The sequence below is a fragment of the Excalfactoria chinensis genome, chromosome 2 (genome assembly GCF_039878825.1).
Source record: "Excalfactoria chinensis isolate bCotChi1 chromosome 2, bCotChi1.hap2, whole genome shotgun sequence".
Classification (NCBI taxonomy): domain Eukaryota; kingdom Metazoa; phylum Chordata; class Aves; order Galliformes; family Phasianidae; genus Excalfactoria; species Excalfactoria chinensis.
The window spans coordinates 114,776,887-114,800,985 of NC_092826.1; the positions used below are offsets into that span (position 1 = coordinate 114,776,887).

Below are 24,099 nucleotides of genomic sequence, written 5' to 3' on the forward strand. Positions count from 1 at the left end.
TTTCCTGTGACATTAACGTCAGTCCTCACTCAATCTCTTACTGTGATTGCTGTCACAGTCACATCAGATTCTTGGTCAAGTCTACTTGCCTTTACTCATCAAACATTTTCTCTCTTCTACAGTCAAACTGGACAGCTGCTTCTTTTGCCTGAATGCTTGCAAAGAGGTATTCAAGTTCAAGCAAGAAAAAGAAAACTGCTTTTATTCCTAAAGGCAGCCTACTTTCAAAGAGCTATTACAGGGAGTATTGCTAGGCTACAATTGATGGGAGTGCTCATTTGCTTAGTACAACTGGGACAAGGACATGATTATCAATGCTGGGTGGAACGAGGGGGAATAACACACAACAGAAATACACTGCTTAGTCAGAAGAAACTATCAGCCTACCTTTAGAATCTATCAGCAATAATTACCGATAATTTGACTGAAGTAAAGGCACAAGATCGTCTCTGCTTCTGCCTCTGTGTTTTATAAAGAGACAGGCTTGACATCATAGTGGCCTCTTTTAAGACTGGCACTAAGTAACTCAAAACTGAACCTTTCAATTGGGAAAAAAGCCCCACAAAACAACAACAGGGAACCCCAATAACTACCTTCCCTCAGTACAGACGTAAATACAAGACAGGCCAACATCAGACAAATCCTTTTTATTTCTTCTGTTGCCAGTTGCTAAAGGTGAATTAAAGTCCAAAACCATTAAGCTGTTAGTTCTTCTCAAAGGATGTTTTTCAAAGTAGTAGCCCACATACAAAATACATCTTAACATGTATTACAATGAAAAAGTGTTGACAAATTCACAGTTCGTATTTCATTTTAGTCAAAGAATAAAGTACCAGTAAAGATACACATTTGCTCTACGGAGCCTTACTGCAAGCTCCTTGCTCTCACTGAGAAGTACTTACTCTTGCAGACAATCCCACTCAGACCAGTGCTACTTTTCCTTAGATGAACCATTAAACTACTCAGGCAGTAAGAGCTGCGAATGGGATTTGCAATCTGTTAGGAGTATACGTGAAGAAGATGGTCTGTATTTATGAAGCAAATGCTGGAAAACAACAGAATGACGCCTCCTTTACAATAAACGCAGACAGTACAACTGGCTTATGTTGAAATTCTAAGGCAACAATATAGGAACAGAATATGAAACTGTACTGCAGAGACCAAACTTAAGTACTGTTTATTTCTGCAGAGCAGTTGTACTCTGATTTGGTTTTTTTTTTAATTTAAATTTATTAAGAGGTAGCAATATGGAATGCTAATATTGCCACCAGATAACTTACGTATTCAGTTTCTGCACCAAAAAAAATCCTTTATGACAATATGTAGTGTCTTGTTTGAGTATTATACTCCATGTTTAAGGGTGCCTATCTAGCAATACTTAAGTATATTAAAAATACACGTGCACACTTCCGCAGACTTGCAATGTAACATCTTTTCATTGGTAACTATAAAAATGCAGTTCCACACTGCTACCATACACCAGGACTCTTACAGTAGTACAGAGAACATACAGATCTCTTACCTAGAACTGGTAATACTGTGCATTGTGCAAATTGTCCAGTCCCTTCGGAGCAGCAGTTAGCAGAAAATTTGAGGATATCAAAATACAGATTTAAATAATTTACTCTTAAAAACACTCATATTTATAGCCTCTTACAGAAAATAAACAATTCATCTGATTATCAGATATGTCCTCAGCTTTTCCAGTTCCAAGGTATACACAGGTCTCCATCCTGCAGCACGGAGTAGAAATGTGAAATGCAAAGGTGCATGCCTTGTAGGTACGGTAATGATTCTTGCAGCAGTCGCTTACAACAATCTATCATCTGCGCGCTGGTGACGCTGGGCTCCTTATACAGCCGATCCAAAGAAAACTTCTCAGCAGAACTATCTATCAGCTCTTTTTCTGTGATCATCATCCTAGCAAATAAAGACAGCACACAGGGGCAACATTAGAACTCCTACAAATATTGAACTTAAGAACAAAGTAAGCTAGACTACACGTGCTTCCATGACTATGCACAGCAGCGCGCCCACACACATCAAAGCTCACAGAATCATTGTTTTTTACTAATCTGGTGGTCAGAAAAATACCAAAGAAAAGCCCTGTGAGGCTCCATATATATAGAAATACTCAGATAACCATGAAAGTACAGGCTTCAAGAGTAAAATCATATTAGTAACTACTCTGTAACTTTAGGAGTCAGCTGGTGATCAGAACAGCACGCTGCTACACACCGAGTTTACAGGCCCTCACACCTCCTGCCTGGCTCTGGGCTGGACTAGACCTGGAAACACAGAGGGATTGGAGGGTAGTCCTGCTGTTGGGTCAGCTTGGATTCAACTAGGTCTGATAGTGTCAGCATCATCGGAGGTGAGATGACTCTGTACCTATTCAGTCAGGCTTCAGATTCCAGAGGTGGTGCTACCTCTCATCTCATCCAAGAAGTACTACTGTGAGAGAAGCCCCAAACTAAGCATGGTCACAGCTACTGAGACTATTGTACTTGTGTTAAATGTCTACTGAAGGGTCTCAACACCACTCTTCATCTGATGTGAGTGCAGGAGCTGCTTACATTTGCAAAGCACTGCACATTCGCTGACACCTGTGAGCTAAGCTTTCCCCCTCTGTAAAGCCCCAGGCTCCCTTAAGGATATCAAGTTAGCTACACTCAGTGAGAAATGCAGGCTTATTTTTACTTGCTTCCACAAAGATGTTTAGACCTCAATAAAGCACAATATAAAACAGACACTACGCAAAAGTGAAGAAGTGGATTCATATTAAATCCTGCATTACTAGACAACTGACATTATTCATGTAGGTAACACAATTTTGTAGAAGAGTAACATCCAAACTCTCCAGCACATCAAGCCATACAGAATTCCAGCTACACTATGGCATTTACTGCACGTAAAACATTCAAAATATACCCAGGGCATCTCAAAATACTTTCTCTCAGATTCTCTTCAACCACCATGGGAGGCTAAGAAGAAACAGAAGTACAGAATGAATTCTGATCAAAGAAAGGATTGAATGGAAAAGGAATTTTCGGATTCAGTAAGATGATAACAACAGAGAAATATCACATATCCACACACGCACAAAAAAGAAATGGTGATAAACACAGAATAACTGTTTTGTATTACCTATAGAACAAGAGTGCCAAAAGAAATCATCAGGCTGCAGGTCTATTGTTGTAAGCTATCCTCAATGTTTCAGCACTGTTCCAAGTAAGAAACACGTTGTGCAAAGATTTTCATGAACAAAAATGTACTGAGATATAAACACTTACTCTTCCCTTCTTTTCAGATTCTCTCTTGCTTCCTGCGCTTTGGCAATAATAAACCATCGAAGGGTTGCTGGATCACAGACTGTTGGGATGGTGAAGTGTCCAAATTCATGTAAGCTTGGTGTGTATCTATCACTGCAATGAAACGTGATGGAAATGAAAAGCAAGGCTTTTTTTCCACGTAACTACTTCCATGAATTACTTAAATGGATTCTGAACATAAGATTATCAGTAGATAATCAGAATAGTAGGTAAAAAAAAATAATAATCAAGTTTGGCTCATAAGAATACATAAACATCATACATAAGTATTTCAATAGCATTTCATAAGCAACAGAGTCAACAATATTAAGAAGTACATATAGTTGGCATCATCATATATAAATAAATGTTGCTCTGACAGCACAAAACCTTTGATTTAACCCAATACAACAATGTAAGATAAAACCTCCAACCTTGACTCCAACTTGAACAAAATACGCATAATTTCCATCAGCCTGACTCTTTCCCTAACCCATGTAAAGGCACAAAAACCCTTAAAAATAAGATAGATACATTGAAAATCCAAAATTATTATTATTTTCTTCTTAGTGAAAGCAATAATCAGTGGAACAACAACAAAAAAAAGTAAAAGCTCCAGACGAAATAAATCTTTCCTGCAAATACTCACCTTTCTAGAATCATTTGCAAGCCTCTCAGACTCTGTGGATGAAAAGGCAGTCGACTGTCAAGTAGTTTGTTATAGAAAGAGTCCAGAGTGTCATAGTACTCTTCGAGAGTCAAGAGGGGTTGCAGCTCTTCTACATATATTACTTGTATGCCTCCCAGAAGTTGGCTTATCCGATCTTCCAAGAACAGCAGCCTTTCCTGAAGTTTATAATAATTTGGCAACCTCTCAAAAACCTGTGGGGACACACACACACGCACGAGCTTTTATATTATCAAGCATATACAAGTGAATTGCAAGAAATGAAAATGTGAGCAAGAGACACTGAACGGTGCAAAAAAAACAAAACAAAACAAACAAACAAACAAACAAAAAAAACCCACAACAAAAAAAAACACACCCCCACCACCCATAAAAAACACGGGAAACAGCAATCAAGGAATATATATATAATAAAGAAAGAAATATTGTATTATACATTTTGGGGTGAGATATAATGGAAAAAGTCCGTAAGTATTTTCAGTATTTACACTATAAATGCACCAATACCATATGACAAGATCAGTGAATGCCCTTTATGTATACAGAATTAACATTCCCAAATCTAAAGCAAATTATAATCTAAAGCCTACATAAAATGTGTATCTATCATACACTGCCATCAAGAGTGTCTTTGCCAGCCTAATTAATATATCAATTCCCCAAACAGCAGAGAGCCTGCAACACTGGGACTAGTTTTTTTCCATGGACTTTAGCTAATAATATTTATCTGGAGTCTGAAGGAGAATCATAGAATCACAAGGTTGGAAAGGACCTACAAGGCCATCTAGTCCAACCGTCCTCCCATCACCACTGATACCACAAGCCACTAAACCATCTCTCATAGCTCCTCATCCAAACACCTCTTGAACACTGCTAAGAATGGCGACTCCACCACCTCCTTCTGGGGGAAGGAGGGAAGGAAAGAGCCAGACATCTAATTTACAAACTTCTGCCAGAAAAGATTAAGATGTGATCAGACTTGTGAGCCATGACATAGAAGGTTGGTGACAGAGAGAATGCTGTAAGAAAAAAGTCTGTCGTAGTCACCACATTCCACCTACTCAGCTCTTAGCAGAACACAGCTTTTCATTAAAAAAAAAAGAAAATACTCCTGCTGGGACAATCAAGTGATTTCAGAATAACCTCTTTATAAATACGAGAGAGCAGTAGAATCCAAGCAGCTTTTGGCCAGTTAGAAAGAGGAAACGTTTATCTCATTAAGGAATTGATTGGCTTTTTTCCCCCAGTATTAGAAAAATACTTGTATTCCAATTACTATCAATGCAAATCTCAGAGTAGAAAGCTCTGCATTCAATTCTAGTTTCTCACTTTATTAAGTTCATAAATCGTTCCATATTAACAAAACATGGCTTATCTTTTCCTTCAGTGAAACATACAGGCAAAAATCCGAATCGCCACCAGAGAAAACTTTGGGTTGAGCGCTCAGTTTTCACATGATAATTGATTGGAATGCAGAAATAAAATATTCTTAAATTCTAGCTGGGTGAAATTTCCAACTATGAAATTCCTCTAATTATCTCCTTTACATGGAAATATTTTTTGAAAGAGCTATTGCTAGCATTTTAATTATCAAGATTCAGGAAAAATTCCTTGAAGTGACAGGCATCCTCATACTTTATTATGCTTTATTATATAGGATGCCAGAAATTTGCTGACTCTGAACTTGACACAAAGAGCAGAATTTGCCTATTCACTGAAGATAAATTTTTGTAACACCTCTGTCATCTGCCTAAAAGAACCAAGTGAAGATACAGAGTTGGTAAGCAGACACCGACTGAATAAACCCCTTCGCAACTCCATTTAAGTTCCATTTACATCAACCATCAGAACAGAATTCCTAAATTCTTCATGGGAATGAACACTATAGAGGAAGAGATATTCTACCAGTGCTTATTGCACTTATTACTTATAGACTGGAACAATGCGTAACTTATTAGAGTCATTTATATCTAATCAGAGATGAGACTGGTTTGTTAGTAGAAGCAGCAGGAAAGATCTGACAAAGATTGCTGTTAGCAAGATAAGATTAAATTCAGAACGTGATGTACAAGGTTATGCTAAACATAGCAGCCATGTTTTCTCCTTTAAATTACTCATCAGTAATCAGTGACAATATTTTGGCTATAGTTTAAAAAAGGATGTCATAACAACAAACAACAGCACTTGCTCTGAAACCTTACTTTGGTCCAGTGATGGTGAACATCCATGGTCCCCAGCATCACGTGGCCTGCTGCGCTCATACCTGAGCGGTCTGTGAAAACCACTGTGCGTCCTAAAGATCAAAGGAAGCTCCTTACTACATTTCATTATTGCCCCCATTCACACAATTACGTAAGATTTAGGCATGCTACTAATTTGTCACCAGTAGCACATTTTCTTAGCACAAACAACATGAGCAGTTGCTTTCTTTATTCTCAAAATCCAAAAAAGTGATCCCTGAAAACCCTAGTTCAATACATTTCCATACAAGCCTTAACTAGCTTTTGCTTTCTCCCTGTTTAAACAAATAGATCCAGTAGACATTCAGTTAACTGGAAATACAGAAAATATTAGCAAACAGCCCCTTCAAATAATCTGTACAAATAACATATACCCAAGGAAATATGTGCTATATACTTAAGGCATATAGAAATAAAGTAAAGGTTGAAGAACCATTAGCATAACCATTCAACAGTACTTCCACAAAGCTCTCTGTAGCATGCAAGCCATCAGAAATGTCTTCCTATTCATTTTTTGCTTGTTTTTAAGATAGAATAGAAACAACATAAAAGACTCAGAGTGTATGTATATATATATATATAAAATTCTTAAGAACTCTTCAGGTTAATAGCACATGCAACTACTTATCAAAATAAGCTTCCAAAATAAGCCTTCTGTATAAGATATTCATCTACAAAACAAGGTTTAATAAGAAGATTTGGAATGTAACCAAGCACCAAAATCAGAGTGCAAAAAACGAAACATAAATCAAAACACTTTGTTACCATAAAGCAAACAGATGACAATCTGTAAGCTACGCAGCATGAACATTAAATGCCTGTAGCTGTCCAAAATCTCTAAATAAAATGCTGCATGCCAATCAAGGCAGGACTCTTGAGACCAAAAGAGCAAGTGTATCCTTCACAAAAAAATCATAATGGACAACTGTAGAAAAGGGTTATAAATCCACTTTTGATGTCATCTCTCCAAGAACTACAAGACTGAGACTTTGCTTTGGCAGAAATAATTAATTAGGAATTTCAAGGATAGAAAAAATAGACAAAAAGTTTAATATAATGGCTTCCACTTTTGAAACCAGTAATTATTCTTTAAGTGTTTAGATGATAAAGGCAGACAATTATGTTAAAAAAGTATCTGTGTGAGAAACAAAGCTTCTCTTGAACCCACTTCTCTACTTAAGTATACTGACTTTTGAGCCTGCTCTCAGCAATTGTGTATCCAAAATCCTTATGAAAGTGCAACACTGACTACAGGACATCTAGTCCATCCTCTTACCCAAGGTGAGATCAACTGTACCTGTGTAGTTACTGACAAGTATCTACGAGAATCGCAGAATGGCCTGGGTTGAAAAGGACCACAATGATCATGTAGTTTCAACCCCCCTGCTATGTGCAGGGTCACCAACCACCAGACCAGGCTGCCCAGAGCCACATCCAGCCTGGCCTTGAATGTCTCCAGGGATGGGGCATCCACAGCCTCCGTGGGCAACCTGTTCCAGTGCGTCACCACCCTCTGTGTGAAAAACTTCCTCATAATACCTAACCTAAATCTCCCCTGTCTTACTTTGAAACCATTCCCTCATGTCCTATCACTATCCACCCTCGTAAGCAGTCACTAAGTATTAAATATATTAAGTATATTACTAAAGATTTTAAAAATAGAGACTACAACAGGCTCCCAGGACGTCTCCAGTTCTTTACATCCTTAGCACGTGTAGGTGAAAAAGCTAATTTGAAATCTGATACAGTTTAAATCTATTATTTATTTATTGTCTTACTTCACTCCTATTCACAAAGGATTAAGTGAATCCCCCAATGAAAGCCACTCAAAACTGAGTATCTGAAGATGTTACAATTACAGCAAAGAGCTAATGCCACAGGTCAAACAGTTGTAAGTCAGGTTTAGAAGTAGAGATAATATGACTTTAAAGGGGTTCTAGTAAGTCCTCCTTATACTGACTCTTCAGAGATTTACTAACATTCTTGTCTTGCATCTACCAGGAGTAACAAAATGCTGTTAAGCACTGCATCCTTTCAAAGACATGGGCTGGATTTTTTGTTTTTACTGCTTAGACCAGTGACTTCACCTCACTCGGCCTGCACTTACTCAGAAGCAAAATGAAAGGTGAGTGTAGTGAATATCATGGGAGGAACAGTCACTTCAAAAAAACAGCCAGTAGCTTACAATGTAAACTCTGACCTGCTTTTCAGTATGCCTGACAAGTTTCCCTGCAGGTATCAAAAGCACTCGTGAAAACCAAACCGAGTTCCCTTGACACAAAAGACTCAAGTTAACCTCTGAATCAATACTATGCTAGGATATACGAAACAAGTAATGGAAACACACCTTTGACATTCTTTAATACTTCAGGTCTCTGTTGTACTAAGCGACCTAGACTGTGCAGCTGGCTACAGCGATGAGCAATACCCCAGCTCCTCTGCCACCTAAAGAAAAATACAATTGAGAGCATTCCATTCTCAACATTATAAAAACTAAAGAAACCAAAAAGCAACAGATGAATTGAGATACAGATGAGAGGCTTATAGCTCAAAAAAGTAACACTCTTTAACACTAATAAAAGCAAAGACCTACTGAAAAGCTGTCCATGTCATACGCTATTTGAAGAGAGAAAAGCCTAAATGCAATTGAACAATCTCTCTTGAAGTAAGCACCAATAATAATATGGGATAAAAGAGCAGAGTAAACCTCTCCAAGAGAAACAAATATAAAAGCTGGTGGACATAACGGAACTTGAAAATTGAATCTCTTGCTCAATAAGAAGGGGGTTAGTAAGTAAATAGCAACATACAACCCAGTATTTGGTTCAGTCATGCGGCATGTAGGTGCTGTTTGCACATTGTGTAACGTTTGTCTAGAGGAGCAAATACTGTGTATAAGGAAGTTGGTTTTTTTTTTGTCCAAGCTCAAAAAACAATAATTCTAGTGGTAAACTTTGTGTCTATAATAATACCTTTGTTAAACCATACAGTAGCCAAGTTTTACACTGGGACTTTAATAAATGTAATTTCGACATCTCTTCCATCACAGAGATAGCAAAGCTGTTCATTACATTTCAGAAAGAGCTTAGATCACAGTTGTCCCAGTACATATGTATGTACATATAAATATGTTCTTTATCTTCTGCCAAAGCTCCGACTGTTGAAAAATGGGAAACTGGTATTCCTATATCATACTAGGTTTGGCTGGAATTGACTTAATTTTCTTCATAGCAGTCCTGTGTGCGTTTGTTGTTTTTAAACTGTTGATAGCACACTGATGTTTTGGCTGTTACTGCATACTGCTGACACAGCACTGAGGTTCTCACTCTTTCTCCTGCTATGTTCCCATCAGCAAGTATGCTGAGGACAGGCAGGACTTATAGAGAGGATAATGCCAGCTGATCCCAACTGACCAAACATGTTCCAAGACCATGTGATGCTGTGCTCAGTAATAAAAGCTCAGGAAAAGGAGGAGAAGACATAGACATTAGTAGTTATGGCATTTGTCTTCTCAAGGAGCCATTATGAACATCGAGGTCTCAATGAATTAATTCCTTATTTTGGTTTGCTTGCACACACGGCTTTGCTTCATTCCACTTGTTAAACTTTTACACCGATCTGCAAGATCTCACTTTTGCTCTTCCTATTCTCTTCCTCCAGTCACACTGGTGGTTTATGAGTGAGGGGCAGCCTCATGTACTTAGTTGCTGGCTTTGATCAGACCACTACATTTCATTTAGAGAAATCCATGACTGGAAAAAAAAAAACACTCTTTGGGATGGGGCAATTGCCACTACACCATAGCACATAAAATGCAATTCAATCTATCATTCTAATAACTACCTATTGTTGCCTAGCAATACCATTTTGACTTTCAGTAGCACCAGAGAGGGATATAAAGAGGTGGCTTACAGATTCTATCTTCTCTTCAGCCATCCTAAGCATACTCATGGAATAAACCTAACAACCTCATTCTTCATTTTTTAGACCTGTAAACATCAGCATCAGACTGGAAGATCACAAGAAGCAACCTTCTATTGACATACTTATTTGTCAGGTTCCTGGTACTTAAATCCACTTCTAAATGATGAAAAGTTAACAGCCCCTCAAAAAAAAAAAACCAAACCAAAAAATAACAGTGAGTCTATATATTGAGTTACAAATGCTAGGTATTTTTGAGTAGACTGCATCAGGAAACTGTTGTCCCACTAGAAATCTTCTGGACCAATCTTACCCAATGCATCTCATATACAATATTGTTGTATATGAGATACAGCTGTTCTGATGAAATTAGCCTTTAAAGCTCATGGCATGACATTACACACTTAATTGCTTTGACTGCCTTCATGCAGACACAATGGATGTAATCTATTATTACCTGATATCTGAGAGCTGGAGCTGATGAGAGAGTTCAAACTTTAAACGTTCTAGTTCTTCTCTAAGCGGCAAACTCTTCTTCAGCTTGATAACTGCATTCGCTTCATTATCATCCAACCAGGATCTAAAAAAAAAAAAAGAAAAGAAAGAAAAGTAGAATGCTGTATTTTCTTTCATGCAAATAGTATATCTAACCAATATATCTAACCAATATAAAATGTTAGCGGTAAGAATTCAAGTTAAACGAAGAAAGAAGTCTCTTTAAAGTAGAGGACAGAAGCTGATGCAGCTAAGTCACTTCCCCTTAAAATATTAAGAAAATCTCACGGTTCTTGTTTTGGGGACTGGGCAATCAAAGTGAACAGAAAGACTTTGACAGTGTTAGAACAATTAGATTTTGAGAGTTGTGAAAGGTGGCAGGCAGCAGATTAGTGCTATTTATTTAGGGGAGCAGCTCCAGAACTCAGTGCTTTAATGAATGAAATTCCCAATCATATATCTTAAATAAACAGATGAACTCCAAAATGATCTTCATAGACTGTCAAATAGAGGAGGTGGTACTAAAGGGCCAAGTTACACAACTCCTACAGAGCCGGGATGAACACAGGTTACACGGGTCAAAGTTTCACTGGTCTTTTTCCAGTAACCACAATCACCAAAATGTGACTTGCGGTGCACTTTTAAGGCTCTGAATAAACAAACCATTCTGTTCGTAGGGGAAAGTTACTCTTTAATTTAGCCTTATACAGTATTCTAATGGGGGAAAAAAAAAGAGGAAAAAGGAGGCCCAGTGCCAGATGGCTAGGTACTGAAACAAGACTGTTAATACGTAACTGTTTGCGTCGTCTCTTGTAAATGTGTAAAAATAACTAAAAAACATTGTTTACTTGGTAAATCTTGATTAACTGCTTTACAGTAGCACAAGCACAGCAGATTTCCTTGGGAAATGCTATGAAAAATAATGGCTATTTTTTGCTCTGAAGATGCTACTATCTCAATGCTAAATTTATTTCAAATTGAACTAAGTCTCATTGATACAAAGAGGGTTTTTGAGACAGCATTCTTGTCCTCAAAAGCAGCACATGCAAGCAGTTTATAAACAACAAACTTCTAAATCATGACGCATTTAATGCAAGTTCAGTATTTATATTTTCATTAATTTATGGCTGGTACCCCAAACAATACATTAGAAGCTCAGTGCTATAACATCTGGCAACTTGAAACATTCCAACCTTAATTTTCATGTATTACCTCCTTTTATGTATTATTATCTTAACAAAAAAAGAACCAAACCATAATCAAATAAAAGCCTTACATACGTTAAAGTTGTTTCCACTCTTTGGGCTTGGTCTAGTTCTTCCTCAGGATCCTTGAATCCAGTAAACGAATAGTAAGTCTTATCCCATTTGATAGGTCTGTTCAGTGTGCTTTTTGCTTCCTTATGGGGCTGAGAGTTCACACTCAAACTCTGAATATGCTCCGTAGATAAACTGCAGGAGTTGAGAATATCTAATACTGTGCTCAGGAGATCTCGTGTGTGTAGAGTAAAACTGACCGCTCGAAACCCTACAAAATACAAGTTTCACAAAATTAGCAGTATTTAATTGACATTGCTTTAAGTGCTTTCACATTTCTATCATACAAGAACTAAAGCAAAGGTGCACGTAGGTAGAAATTACTATTGCTCTGTTTTTTCAATATTCACTGCAAAATTGAAAGCAACTGAACCATAAACATTTTTAAACAACTGAATGATTGGATAAATTGGAAACCTAGCCATAGATGCAGTAAAACCCAGGAGAAAGTACTTTTGCCTTAGCAGTGTCAGTCCAAAACACAACTCCTATTGGAACTCATAGTCAATTTGCATAGAATTTACTGTGGAAATGCAGCAGTGTAACAGATCTTCACAGACTACAAAGAAAAACTTCAGAACAGAACATTACACTTGCACACTGGATAAAACTAAGATCTGGTAGTTAAGTGTTTGGACTAATTACTCCATTAGATAGCAAGCCAATCCAGGAGTAAGAAGCAGAAGCTTTTAAACTTTTCAATTGTCATTTTAAATAGACTGAACATACTGCTACTATTTTCCTGAATATAGTGTTATTTTGTTGCATTTTAAAAGAATCTCTCACAATTAGCTCATGTTTCCTGACCAGCAGGATACAGAACATGAAACTCCTCTGTTAGAAAAGGCATACTGATCCACCAGAGACAAATAGGGAAAACAAAATTAATCAAAACCTGTGTTGGAAATGTGGCAATATTGTCTGTATTCGCATAGCTAAGAGTCCACATGGCAAATTCAAACTTTAGTTATTAACACAGAGCTTCTGATTTCAGAATAAATACCTGCTGATCCTATAAACACCCCGATACTGAGTACTACACATTGCCTTTAATAAAAACAAGCAACCTGCTGTAGCTCCAGTTAAACACAAGTAGTGGTACTAAAAGCACTGTAACTATAATTGACAGCTATGTTTTTCACTTCATCATGCTGTCACTTGATCTCAACCTCAAATTCTCATCCTTTCAATGCTTTTTAAAGCTCAGATTGCTTAATTACTTGATACAGTCTTAGCTGGTCTCATCTAATGCCCATTTTCATGGTTTGACATGATTTTATCGAGTTGAAAAGTCATTGTGACTGCACACAATTAAGGAACGATCTTTCTTAAAGAATTTTAATACAGGAAGATACATTCTGCACAATATAAAAGCACCTGAGGTACCGAAGGATTCTTGAACATTAGAAGAGTTTGGTTCTCTTTCTCTTACATAAAAGGTAAGCTGAGTTGGCTTAAAGGAGTGAAACCCTGGTTTCTGCAGATTCTCCAAGTAGCCATTTAACCTCTTCAGAGAGTTTTCATTTACTGCCTGTTAAAAAAAATAAATAAATTATGAAAATAATTACAAATGCGACCAGTTCTCATCTAAACATTCTCAGTCTCACATGTAGAATTTGTTTTTACCATCTGCCAGCTGCTCTAACTGAACAGTCATACAGTTCATATTTTCCAGCATAAAGGAATAATTATCTTGCGTGAATTCACTGCATGATGTACATACTTGTACATTACTGCACAAACTTCATTTTTTAAGGATCTGGAGCCTAAAAAAAAAATAAAATCAACTGATTTCAAATATAACGTGCAGCCTTTCAAGCATTAAGTATTATAAATTAGGCTGGGAGAATTTAGTCTGGAAAGGAGGCTCAGAGGAGACCTCACTGCACTCTACAACTTCCTGAAAGGTGGCTGTGATGAGGAGGGGTTTGGCCTCTTCTCCCAGGCAACAAACAGGACCTGAGGAAATGGCTGCAAGTTGTTCCAGAGGTGATTTAGACTGGACATAAGGAAAAGCTTCTTATCTCAGAGAGTGGTCAGGTGCTGGAATGGCTGCCCAGGGAGGTGGTGGAGTTGCCATCCCTGGCAGTGTTCAAGTGGTGTCTAGATGAGGAACTACCAGAGATGGTTTAGTGGCTTATGGTAGCAATGGTGATGGGAGGCTGGTTGGGTTAGATGGTCCTGTAGGTCCTTTCCAACCATGTGATTCTGTGATTCTAATTTCATATTTTCATCACAACTAAACAGAAAATATAACCCATAAATTAAAAAAAATAATAAAAAAAATATTTTTTAACAAGAATAGAAACCTTAAAAAAACAGTGCGTGCTTTTGCTCTTTTGTAACAACTACATTTGGCCCCAGTGCTTTCTCTACTCTGACAGCGCAGAAAACAGATCACTCCCATCTTTGACATATGTCACATTTACAAAGAAAGCCCACTGCACGATTATTACCCTCTCTTTGGGATGCTGGCCAAAGAAATCTGGATGCACAGCAAAGTAGAAAGGTTTGAGAGCATGGATGGCATCAGCTCCTGACAAAGTTCTTGACTGAATAATGCACTGTAGCAATATCTTCTCCAGACATAACCTAACAAAGTAATAAAATGTTTATGTATGATGCAACCAACCACACGACAAGCTGATATAAATTACATTAGAATGTAACAGAATGGCGTAAACATACTCAGTTGCAAATATAATCATTTAGAAGTGTTATTAGAAGGCTGAGGGCTGGATTTTTTTTACCCTTGGGACGCACCATGCTGCATTAATATGGAGCAAACCTAATAGGTTCCAGACACAGTGGATGCTAATGGCTGATTAAAGACATTTAAGCACAATAATATTTTCCTCTAAAGCAGGCTCAAATGCTAAATATCCCAGTCATATAGTTAGAATGATAAAGACTGGCTGTAGTGGTACTTCTTGTAGACATTCCTGAAGCTGCTGATAAAAAACCAACCCTTATATACTTTTGAATCTCCAGGTTAAAACCACAGCCCTCCCATTTTTGTTCCAAGCAGTACCAGAGTATTAAAGGCAGAGTATTAAGTTTTACCCATAAATAATCAAAAAAGTTCTGCATTTGAGGACCATATGGTCATGACAATTCTGAAACAAATTCAATCTCAATTCCCAAAAATACCCTTTTAACAGCATCTAGTAAAAGATGACAGTACTTTTTTGTTCTTTCATCTTCATGGAAAGAAAGCAAAGACAAAATAGGAATTTCAGTGGTACATAAAAATGACTGTTTCAAGAACAGAAAGAAAAGTTAAGTACTAGAAGCAGAGAAAATACTTAAGATTGAATATATTTGCTCATTCATAAATTAAACAACAGTCCTGCAAAGAGCATATTTGTGTAATAGAAGACCAAAACTGAAGGAAAAAGTCCCAAACTGAAGACCACCACTATTTCCTACCATGACTCAAAGCTGATATCCAAGCAGCATGTTAACTATAGTATATATAAAAATGCAAGAATAGGCCAAGTGTAAATCTTTAGTAATGCTTCTCCCTTACCTGACTTAACAAATTCAACTGGCCAATCATTCCCTGTGTGATTAACATTCATTTAGTTTGCAACTCAAAAGGGTAGGAATTCTGCTCTGTTAAGCAACACAGTAAAGTTTCACTCCTCACAGTACCATCCATTAGGAGGACTACAAGCCCCAGTAAGAAAAGAGAAGACAAGGAAGAGACAAAGCTGCTTCCTATTCATATAAAACAGTATAATAGTAAGCAAGACCATTTGTACAAAGACCTATTAACTCAGCATCCTACACCAAATAATAATCCTGGACACAGAAACATGTGAGACTATTTTCTGATTGCTCTTGTTAATTTAAAAGATAGCCCCCAAAGCCCCAAATCTCTGCTCAGACAACAAGCAGTCTCTCTCCTACAGAGAAATGTGAAACGACAACAGTTGAGTTGTCAAGCAGATGCTATGACCCTTACTTTACCTTTCTTCAGTCAACCTTTCCAGCTCTTCAATTAGAAATGTGAAAGCAGTTAAAGCTAATGGTTTCTGCCTCTAAGAGGAAGGCAAATATTTAACTAGCAGGTCTTAAAAGTCAGCCCGCTGCAAAAAGGAAAAGTTTTTGTAGAAAAAGTGGGAAGGAAAACTTGTAATGTAAGAAGACTGATGAAATTTCCGACTGTTTTGACTAAAGACAATTTTTGGGAGTGTAAATTAAATGGAAGATAGAATTACATCATTTAATACAGGCAAAAATTTCTGCCTCTTTGCTGGTAGCATCTGAGAAAGACTCCCAAGAATAGTGCCCTGTTACCAGCTAGGACTGAATTAATTTCCTTCCTAGTAGCTGGTACAGTTCTGTGTATAGGCTATTTCAGCTCCTCGTGCTGCCCTTTATAAAAAAGGGGCTGGGAAGGGGTGTGCACAGACAGCTGGAAGGGGACAGAAACGGGACATCTGACCCAAACTTGCTAAGGGGTTATTGCACAGCATATTGTGTTGTGCTGAACTATAAAACTGGGGAAACTACTGCTCAGAGACTTGCTGGGCATTGGTCAGTGGGTGGTGAGCAACTGCATCACTTGTTTTGTATATTTTTCTATTGTTATTATTTTCTCTTCTTTTTCTGTCCTGTTAACTGTCTTCATCTCAACCCACAAGTTTTCCCTTTTTTCTCACTGTGTGGGGAGAGAGTAAACAGCTGCATGGCGCTGAGCTCACTGCTGGGTTAAACCACTTTTGGTGCCCATTGTGGAGCTTGAAGGTTGAGGTAACAACAGATCTGACAAGAGCCTGTTGAAACAAAATGCTAATAAGCATTATATTAGTTTAATAATCGTACAATGCTGATCCTTTTATTCTCAGTGTTGTTGTGCTTGTTCTCACAGTTGCATTATGGAACACCCTACTAGCTGCCTGTGCTCCCCCTTGCTCTGTTCACTATCTCATACTGTTACTGTATAACATTGGCCTATGTTAAAATTGCCAATTGTGAGATTAGTTTGGTATTTGTATTCTGTATTGCCGTCATCTCTGTACTTTGGGAACCATCTCCTGGAAACTATTAATAATTACACTCTTTACTACGAGCTGTGTTGTAACACACCAGGCAGCTCAGCACCACAAAGCCTTTCACTCAATCCCCACCAAGGGGGGGATGGGGGATTGAATTAAAAGAAGGTAAGACCTGTGGGCTGATATAAAGACAGCTTAATAGGAACAGAAAGAAAAACCAACCAACCAAACAAAAAAACAAACAAACAAAAAAGCCATCAAGAATATACAGAACAGGTAGTGCAACACCGCAACAAATGCAACAACGCATTTGTTCACTATCCAATGGCTGATACTAAGCCAGTTTCTGAGCAGTGACCCCATCCAAGTCAACTGGCCCCAGTTTTACAGTCCTTCGGGTCAGTAGGGAGGATGCATGGTGTTGGATTGCTGCATGCTGAAGGGAGCTCCGGTTCCATCAGAGCTCCTCCTTTGTTACTCTGGGTGATTCTTACAAAGCACTGAGCAACCACAACAGTGATAACATGAACCATTCTATAGTAATTAACTTCATAGAATTCAAATTCTCATCCAACATCAAATCCCCCTAAGGTACATGGAAGGATGGGGACAACTGGTGCATCACTCACTAAGTGTATCCTGGTCCTCAAGCAAAAGTAATCCTATGGATGGGTTAGTCTTTGCTCGAGGCAAGAATAACCCAGCACATTTTTCCTGCATGCTACAGAGACTTTATCTCCTTCTACAGTACATAAGAGCTTTGACTGGGTAGAGCCAGCTCAACTGTCAGATCCCAAGTGTTGACTAACAAGGTGGCTTTTGCTAAACACGTGTCCAATGTTTGAATGTCCCAGCACCCAGTTTTAAACAGATCACTGTATCACTTTATCTTGTCAGAGGTTGGTATATGATAGAGGAAGTGACATATCCACTCAATGCCATACTCTTTGACCCTGGTGTCTATGAGGTCACTTCAGAAACGAGCCCTGCTGCCTGACATAATTCATTCTAGGATGCCACACTGCCGCAAGACTTTCTTTTCAAGACCCAGGATAGTGTTTTGGGCAGTAGCATGGGGCATGGGATGTGCTTCCAGCCAACCAGTGGATGCTTCAACAATTTTAAGTACATGGCACTTGTCATGGCAGGTTTGTAAGAGTGTGAAATAATCAACCCACTAGGCCTTCCTAGGTTTATATTTCAGCCATTGTCCTTCATACCAGGGAAGCATTATCATTCAGATTCCTTTACTGAAGTACACATTTCATATTCATGGAAATCCTGTGCAATAGCATCCATAATTGAGTTTACCCCTTGATCTCAAGCCCATCTATACGTTGCATCTCCTCCTTGATCACCTGAGGTGCCCATGGGCCCACTGAGCTAAAAATAATTCACCTTTCTGTTGCCAACTGAGAGCTACCCAAGCCATTTCAAACCTAGCAGCCCAATCCATCTGCTGGTTACTTCTATGCTCCTCAGCGGCACAACTCTTGGGTACAGCACTGCGTGCTGTTGACCACTAGGGCCTTACACTCTACACTCTAATCTGAATTAAAAGCCTCTTCATTAACATAAAAACTAAGACCAGCACATCTAATTTGCCTGAGGAACTGCCCATTGGAAACTGGAGCAGTCATTTTCTTGGAAGAACCCCCTTCTGAGCTTGCTTGTCCTCACAATCGACACATCCCTGTCTCTAAGGTCAAAGTAGATTTTTCCATCCCATTTCTGCATATCCTCTCCATGGTCATGCAGGTAAAATCCCAGGGTAGTATATGGTGTGTACCCACTATAACCTTCCTCTTGAGCAGAGGAATGATTTTTTCCCACACCTTCTCTCTTGCCCTGAAGAACTGTCATGGCAGGTAGAGCCCAAAGTTATAGACTAAATGAACTCCGTGAACATTTTAGAGGGATGGCCCACAGCCTACGGGGATGATATCTGCACATACACATCAAAAGACATGATGTAAATTATATGGAATGGTGGGCGGATATTGTCCTGGTATCAGCTTGAATAGCATTAATTTTCTTTCTAGTTGCTGGCACGGTTCTGTGTTTTGGATTTAGGATGAGAATAATGTCAACAATACACTGATGTTTTAGTTGCTGCTGAGCAGTCAAAGACATTTCAGTTTCTTGTACTGCCCTGCCAACGAGGAGTCTGGATGTGCACAAGGAGCTGGGAGGGGACAAAAGCAGGACAGCTGACCCAAACTGGCCACAGGGATATTCCACACCATATGGTGTCATGCTGAACAACAAAACCGGGGTGAGTATGCCATGGGACTGTCACTAACTGGGGGCTGGCATCGGTCAGCAGAGGGATTAGCAATTTCATTCTGCATTATTTATTTCTTGTATTAATTTTTTATCCTCCTTTTCTGTCCTATTGAACTGTCTGCATCTCAACCCACCAGTTTTACCTTTCTTTTCCCCCACCCCACTGGAAGGGAGCAAGTCATAGGCTGCCTGGTGCTGAGCTGTCTGCCAGATGAAACAACAACAAGTAGCCATGATCTTTTTATTCATAACATCAGGAAGAACTGAAGTCGTAAAGCAGTAAGGTAATATCATGCTTTTATGGAGTCAAAAGCTCTTAACAACAAGAAGGTGCCACACTTGCTCAGTGACAAAGGAAAAAGCTTTATTTGCCTTAGCAAGAAAGGAAGCAGAGCACCCTGGATGAAAAGTTCACTTCATACGCATTACTATTTGGGATCCAGAAATACAAAACCAATTGCCTCACTGAGGGAAAAAAAACCAAAAATAGCAGTTTTCCGCATATTTTTCTATTGCAGAAAGTAGATACAAAGTTGTAAAATAATTCTTTCCAGCAAAGGCAAAAAAAAACCAACAACCCAAGTTAATCCAATCAGTTATCTATGTGATGGCAACTTTTGATTAACAGCTGAGTATAAAACCCACATCCTACTAGGTGCAGCTACCGAGAGGAAGAAGGGGGTTTGTTTCTCTCTTCATCTTGCTTGCATGCTGTATCAAGTATCCATTCTCCAGCCATGCTGCACACTCCTTTCAGCACTTAGGACAAAAAGTTCCAATGTACCTGGAAACTATTTGTCACTTCCATCTGATATTCTGTACAAGAAAAATGGCCAAGTATGGACAACTTCATTTTCCTTGTTTTGTATCTAAACAACACTGTCGTGCTAGTAGGAAGGCTCAGGATTCCAGCCAAAAGTCTATTTTGAACTTGCTTAAAAGAGAAACGCTCAAAGGCCAAAATTAGTCTGAGTGACAGAAGGATGAATTCACTCCCTGAAGGTGAAAGACAGAACTCTGAGGCATCCTTCAAGCAAAGTGACAAAATAAATTAGTTAAAATGCATGTAGAGAGAGAAAATGCAAGAGAGATGCTTATGGCTTCTTGCAGAAACGACAATGAATTACTCCAATAGCTTCATTCTGATTTAAAGAGCAGAGAAAGGCTTTGTGTTAAAATCAAGGTCACAACCACTTTGAGGACAGCCGTCGCTACACCATGAAAGATATGAAACACAATCTCTACCAGAACACATTGTGCAATCACGCTCTAGGGTAGATCTAATTTATTGATTGAATCATTCCCTTCAGCTCTCTTTTCACTTTTTCTTCACATCTTTCTCAAGCTTGACTTTTTGTTAGTTTTGGCACTGACAAACTTTGTTAAACTAAGCTCACTACTACAGATATATTCAGGCACTTTTAAACTCTGAGCCTTAACAACTCAGTAATGCATTGGATACCACACTCAGGTTGAGAATACCATTTTCTCATAACCAGGCAATTCTAAAGCCCTCGCTTTGTCGAGAGCCTTTTTGACTACTCACTTGAGAACAAGCTTAAAGACTTTGGGGATTTTCAACTGTGCACACTCTGCTGATAACCTCAAAAGCTGCACAGAAGAAAAAGCCAATGAAATAAGCACTAAGTAAACAGCAACAACAACAAAACAGCCCATCAATTTTGCATATATGCAAATCATAAGCAATCTTGAGCATATACCAATTAGGTCAGCAACGTTTCTTACCTTCTCACAACTCTCAAACAGCAAAACATTTCAGCAACTCAGTGCTCCAGAAAGCTTTCATCCATCCAATCACTTAAAGGGAAAAGAAATGAACCCCATTTAGTCGTGGACATCAGCATTTCTGCCCATCGCTTATCAGTGCATGTTCTACACATAAAGATGTTTCCTCTTTTGTCTGCAAACAGTGGGCCTTACAAACATTAAGAGCTCCTACAATGTTTTGATTTGAAGGGTGAGTATTTAAAGATGCTCCAGGGAGAGAAAATAAAATCCTTACCAATTCTGTACTGCACGTGCTTCCTACTTCTGTTCTTAAGAAAAAACAATGCGTTTCAAGCATTAGCACACCTGAGCTACTGAAATTCCATGTCATTTTTCAGTCCTCTAAGTTCAAAACTTTACAAATGGGCGTGTTTTAAAATGTACGTGCCAAGTATTTTATGGGACCAAAGGGAAAGTCTTGCAGAATAGCACCTGGAAGCGTTTTGAGAAGATTGAAAACAATGATTTCTGGACTACACATCCATAACTGAGCATTTTGAAGCAGAAGACAAACCACTCACACATCAGACTGCAACCACGCATCTAACAATCATTAGGAATTACGACCCCTATTGGCAATGTTTTCTTCCCAAGTTTTCAATGGCTTCTGAGAATACTTTTCTTCATGCTTTTCAAAGTAGAGTGCACCCAGTATGTATGCTGTGTTGAAGCACTTGGGAGCATGCTGTTACCTGGGAAATGCCATTCCTACTTGCTATATAACAGGATGGTTACCGTAACTACTGTGTGAAACAACTCAGCTCTTATGAGCGCATCTTACCGACACAAACATACATAATCAGGACTATATTGCCACATACTTCAAGCAGGAGGCAAACACATGCTGAGCTAAAAGCTCCTCTGTTTATAAATCCCGTCTCCTGATTTCCAGCCAGGTGGGCCCGACACCAACCCTTTCATTTCTAGCATCCCAAACAACAGCACTAAGCCATAAACTACGCTAAGCACATTAACAAGCTCTCTGGAAATAAAACGCTTTTCTGTCCCTGTGCTTTTAGCTACGAGGATCTGGACAGAGGACAGAAAAATACCAAGAGCCTCACTAATGGGTGCTGGCACTTTATATAACCAAACAAAGGCATCATTGTTGCTTGCTTGAAATGCTCTACGAGAGGCTCAAGAACTGTTACGGATCTTAAAGTTTCGTGCTTTTATGCCCACCTCACATACACGCCAGCTGCCAGAAAACAAGTCGCTAATTACGCAGCGGTCGTTCTCACATCGCCTTTACCAACCCTACGCCGTGCGCTACCACTTCGACACCGCACCCACGGCCGTTAATTGCGGCGTTTACCCGTGCTGGATCCTCGCGGCAGCGTGAAGACCGTACACAAGCGAAAGAGATGACCGCATTCGGCAAACAGGTTCCAGCGGCGCTCACGCGCTCAGAGGAAAACAAGCTACAGTAACCCAACCGCTGCTGTTTTTCAGGGCTCTCACAGCTCGGCCGAAGGCACCCCGCGCTCCGAACGCAGCCGAGCACGTCAGGGATGTCCCCCCGGCGGCAGCGCGCTGCTCGAGCGCAAGGACGGCACCGAGACGCGACGGACAGCCCCGACAACACCGAGCCCCGCCGAGCAGCCCCCTCCCACGCAGAGGATGCCGAGTCCCCATGCAGCAGCCCCGCTCACCGCCGCGGCCGTACAGCTCCGCCGCCCTCCACCCGCCGCCCGCCGGCGCTCGGCCCCCATCGCCCGGCGCTGCCCGCGGCCCCGGAAGCGGCGGACGGGGGCGGGGCGCGGCGGTGGGCGAGGGGATTCCCGCTGCGGGCGGGGCCGGCGCCCGCATGCGCTCTCAATCCGCCGCTCCGCTCCGTTCCGTCGCGCTCAGGGGGCGCCCGCGCAGGCGCAGCCGTTTCCCGCCTGGCGTCGCTGTGCGGCCCAACACCTGCCCGGCCCCACAGTGAGGCGGGAAGGGCCGCGGTCAGTGATCATACCCAGCTGACAGCAGCTAACGGCCTTCACGCCTTTACGTGCGCAAAGCTCGGCCTCAGCTTTAAGAAAACACGCTAAAAAAACCACAACACGTTGTTTTTTTTCGTCCTACAGAAAGAACTGCAGTGTTAACACTGGCATTGAACGCTCTCACAAAATGCATTAGATCTCATCTAGATGAGATCCGCAGTAACAGAGAAGGTGAAGGTGACATAATTTCTGATTTTCATTCTCTGTCTGTTTCCAGGTATATCAGAGGTAGCGACAGGAAGAATATGGGTAAAATAGACTTGGGTTCTATCCAAGTTTGAACCAATGTAACATAAAGGTAAATAAATGTGATTAGTCTATTTATTTCAATGTATTGGCAACATATATTGCTTTAGTCAGCCCATGTTGTAGGATTAATCTGACCCACAAGCATTTTCTCAAAGTGCTTTTCTCAATAAACAAATAAATAAATAAATAAAAATCCCCAATGAAAACACACTATTCTTTTTCTTTTACTACAACGTGCATCACAAATTCAAAGGTTTGTAAGCTTTCAAAAGCACGCTGTTACACATACTTGTTTTGTCCCTCCAAATTCTCTTAACTGCACACTGTAACAGGACCTCACTGCTGGGGAAAGAAGAGGAAAACTATCTACTGCTGCAGAGTGTAAGAACAAAGAGAGATTAACTGTTAGGGAGTGCAGCTACCTGCATACAACCCATTGCATTTCTGAGCAAAGGCTAAAAAGAGGACTGGCAAGGCTTAGGAACTGCACGTAGCGCAGCGAAGCTTTAAATCAACAGTCTCACAACCCTTGGGGGATTTGCATGATGTTCATAATGTGCAGCACGTTTTTGCTTCCCAATTAAAGCCATTGGTTACACAAGCAAATTGGTTGCATGACCAGGCAGACAGAAGAATACATCTAATTGACTCAAAAGAAAAGTGTGCTGTTTGTTCCAATTGGGAGAGATGAGCAGCAGGTGCCGCTGCCAGATACCTGCTCCATTGCACAGATCCAGGACAACGACCTTCTCCCATCCTTCTGAGCACAGGAACGAATTCTGACTTCTAGCCCAAAGTCTAGAAGTCTGATTATGAA

The 24,099-nt window shown here is 39.8% G+C and overlaps 1 protein-coding gene across 2 annotated transcripts; it reads right to left on the reverse strand.

Annotated features, from left to right (window-relative positions):
* Positions 1 to 628: 628 nt before the first annotated feature.
* Positions 629 to 22,812, reverse strand: TCAIM (T cell activation inhibitor, mitochondrial). Of its 2 annotated transcripts, none has more exons than XM_072330221.1 (11): positions 22,701 to 22,812; positions 21,007 to 21,078; positions 14,428 to 14,563; positions 13,349 to 13,502; positions 11,936 to 12,182; positions 10,618 to 10,740; positions 8,587 to 8,684; positions 6,201 to 6,292; positions 3,961 to 4,193; positions 3,294 to 3,425; positions 629 to 1,920 (listed from the first exon to the last, which is right to left on the reverse strand). In XM_072330221.1, the coding sequence occupies exons 2-11, from the start codon at positions 21,033 to 21,035 to the stop codon at positions 1,695 to 1,697; spliced, it is 1,470 nt and encodes a 489-aa protein (XP_072186322.1). In that variant the 5' UTR covers positions 21,036 to 21,078; positions 22,701 to 22,812; the 3' UTR covers positions 629 to 1,694. The 2 variants fall into 2 exon arrangements, with proteins under 2 accessions (XP_072186322.1, XP_072186323.1); XM_072330222.1 differs by having other exon boundaries at positions 634 to 1,920; positions 13,358 to 13,502.
* Positions 22,813 to 24,099: the final 1,287 nt, after the last annotated feature.

Bases quoted from the DNA above. Each gene is read 5' to 3' on its own strand.
- TCAIM (XM_072330221.1), bottom strand. From the start codon at position 21,035: ATGTTTTGCTGTTTGAGAGTTGTGAGAAG. The intron at 10,741-11,935 runs GTATGTAAGGCT...TTTTTTTTTTAG, and splicing joins AGAGTGGAAACAACTTTAAC to ATCCTGGTTGGATGATAATG. The intron at 4,194-6,200 runs GTAAGGTTTCAG...GTGTCCCCACAG, and splicing joins TTCACCATCACTGGACCAAA to GTTTTTGAGAGGTTGCCAAA.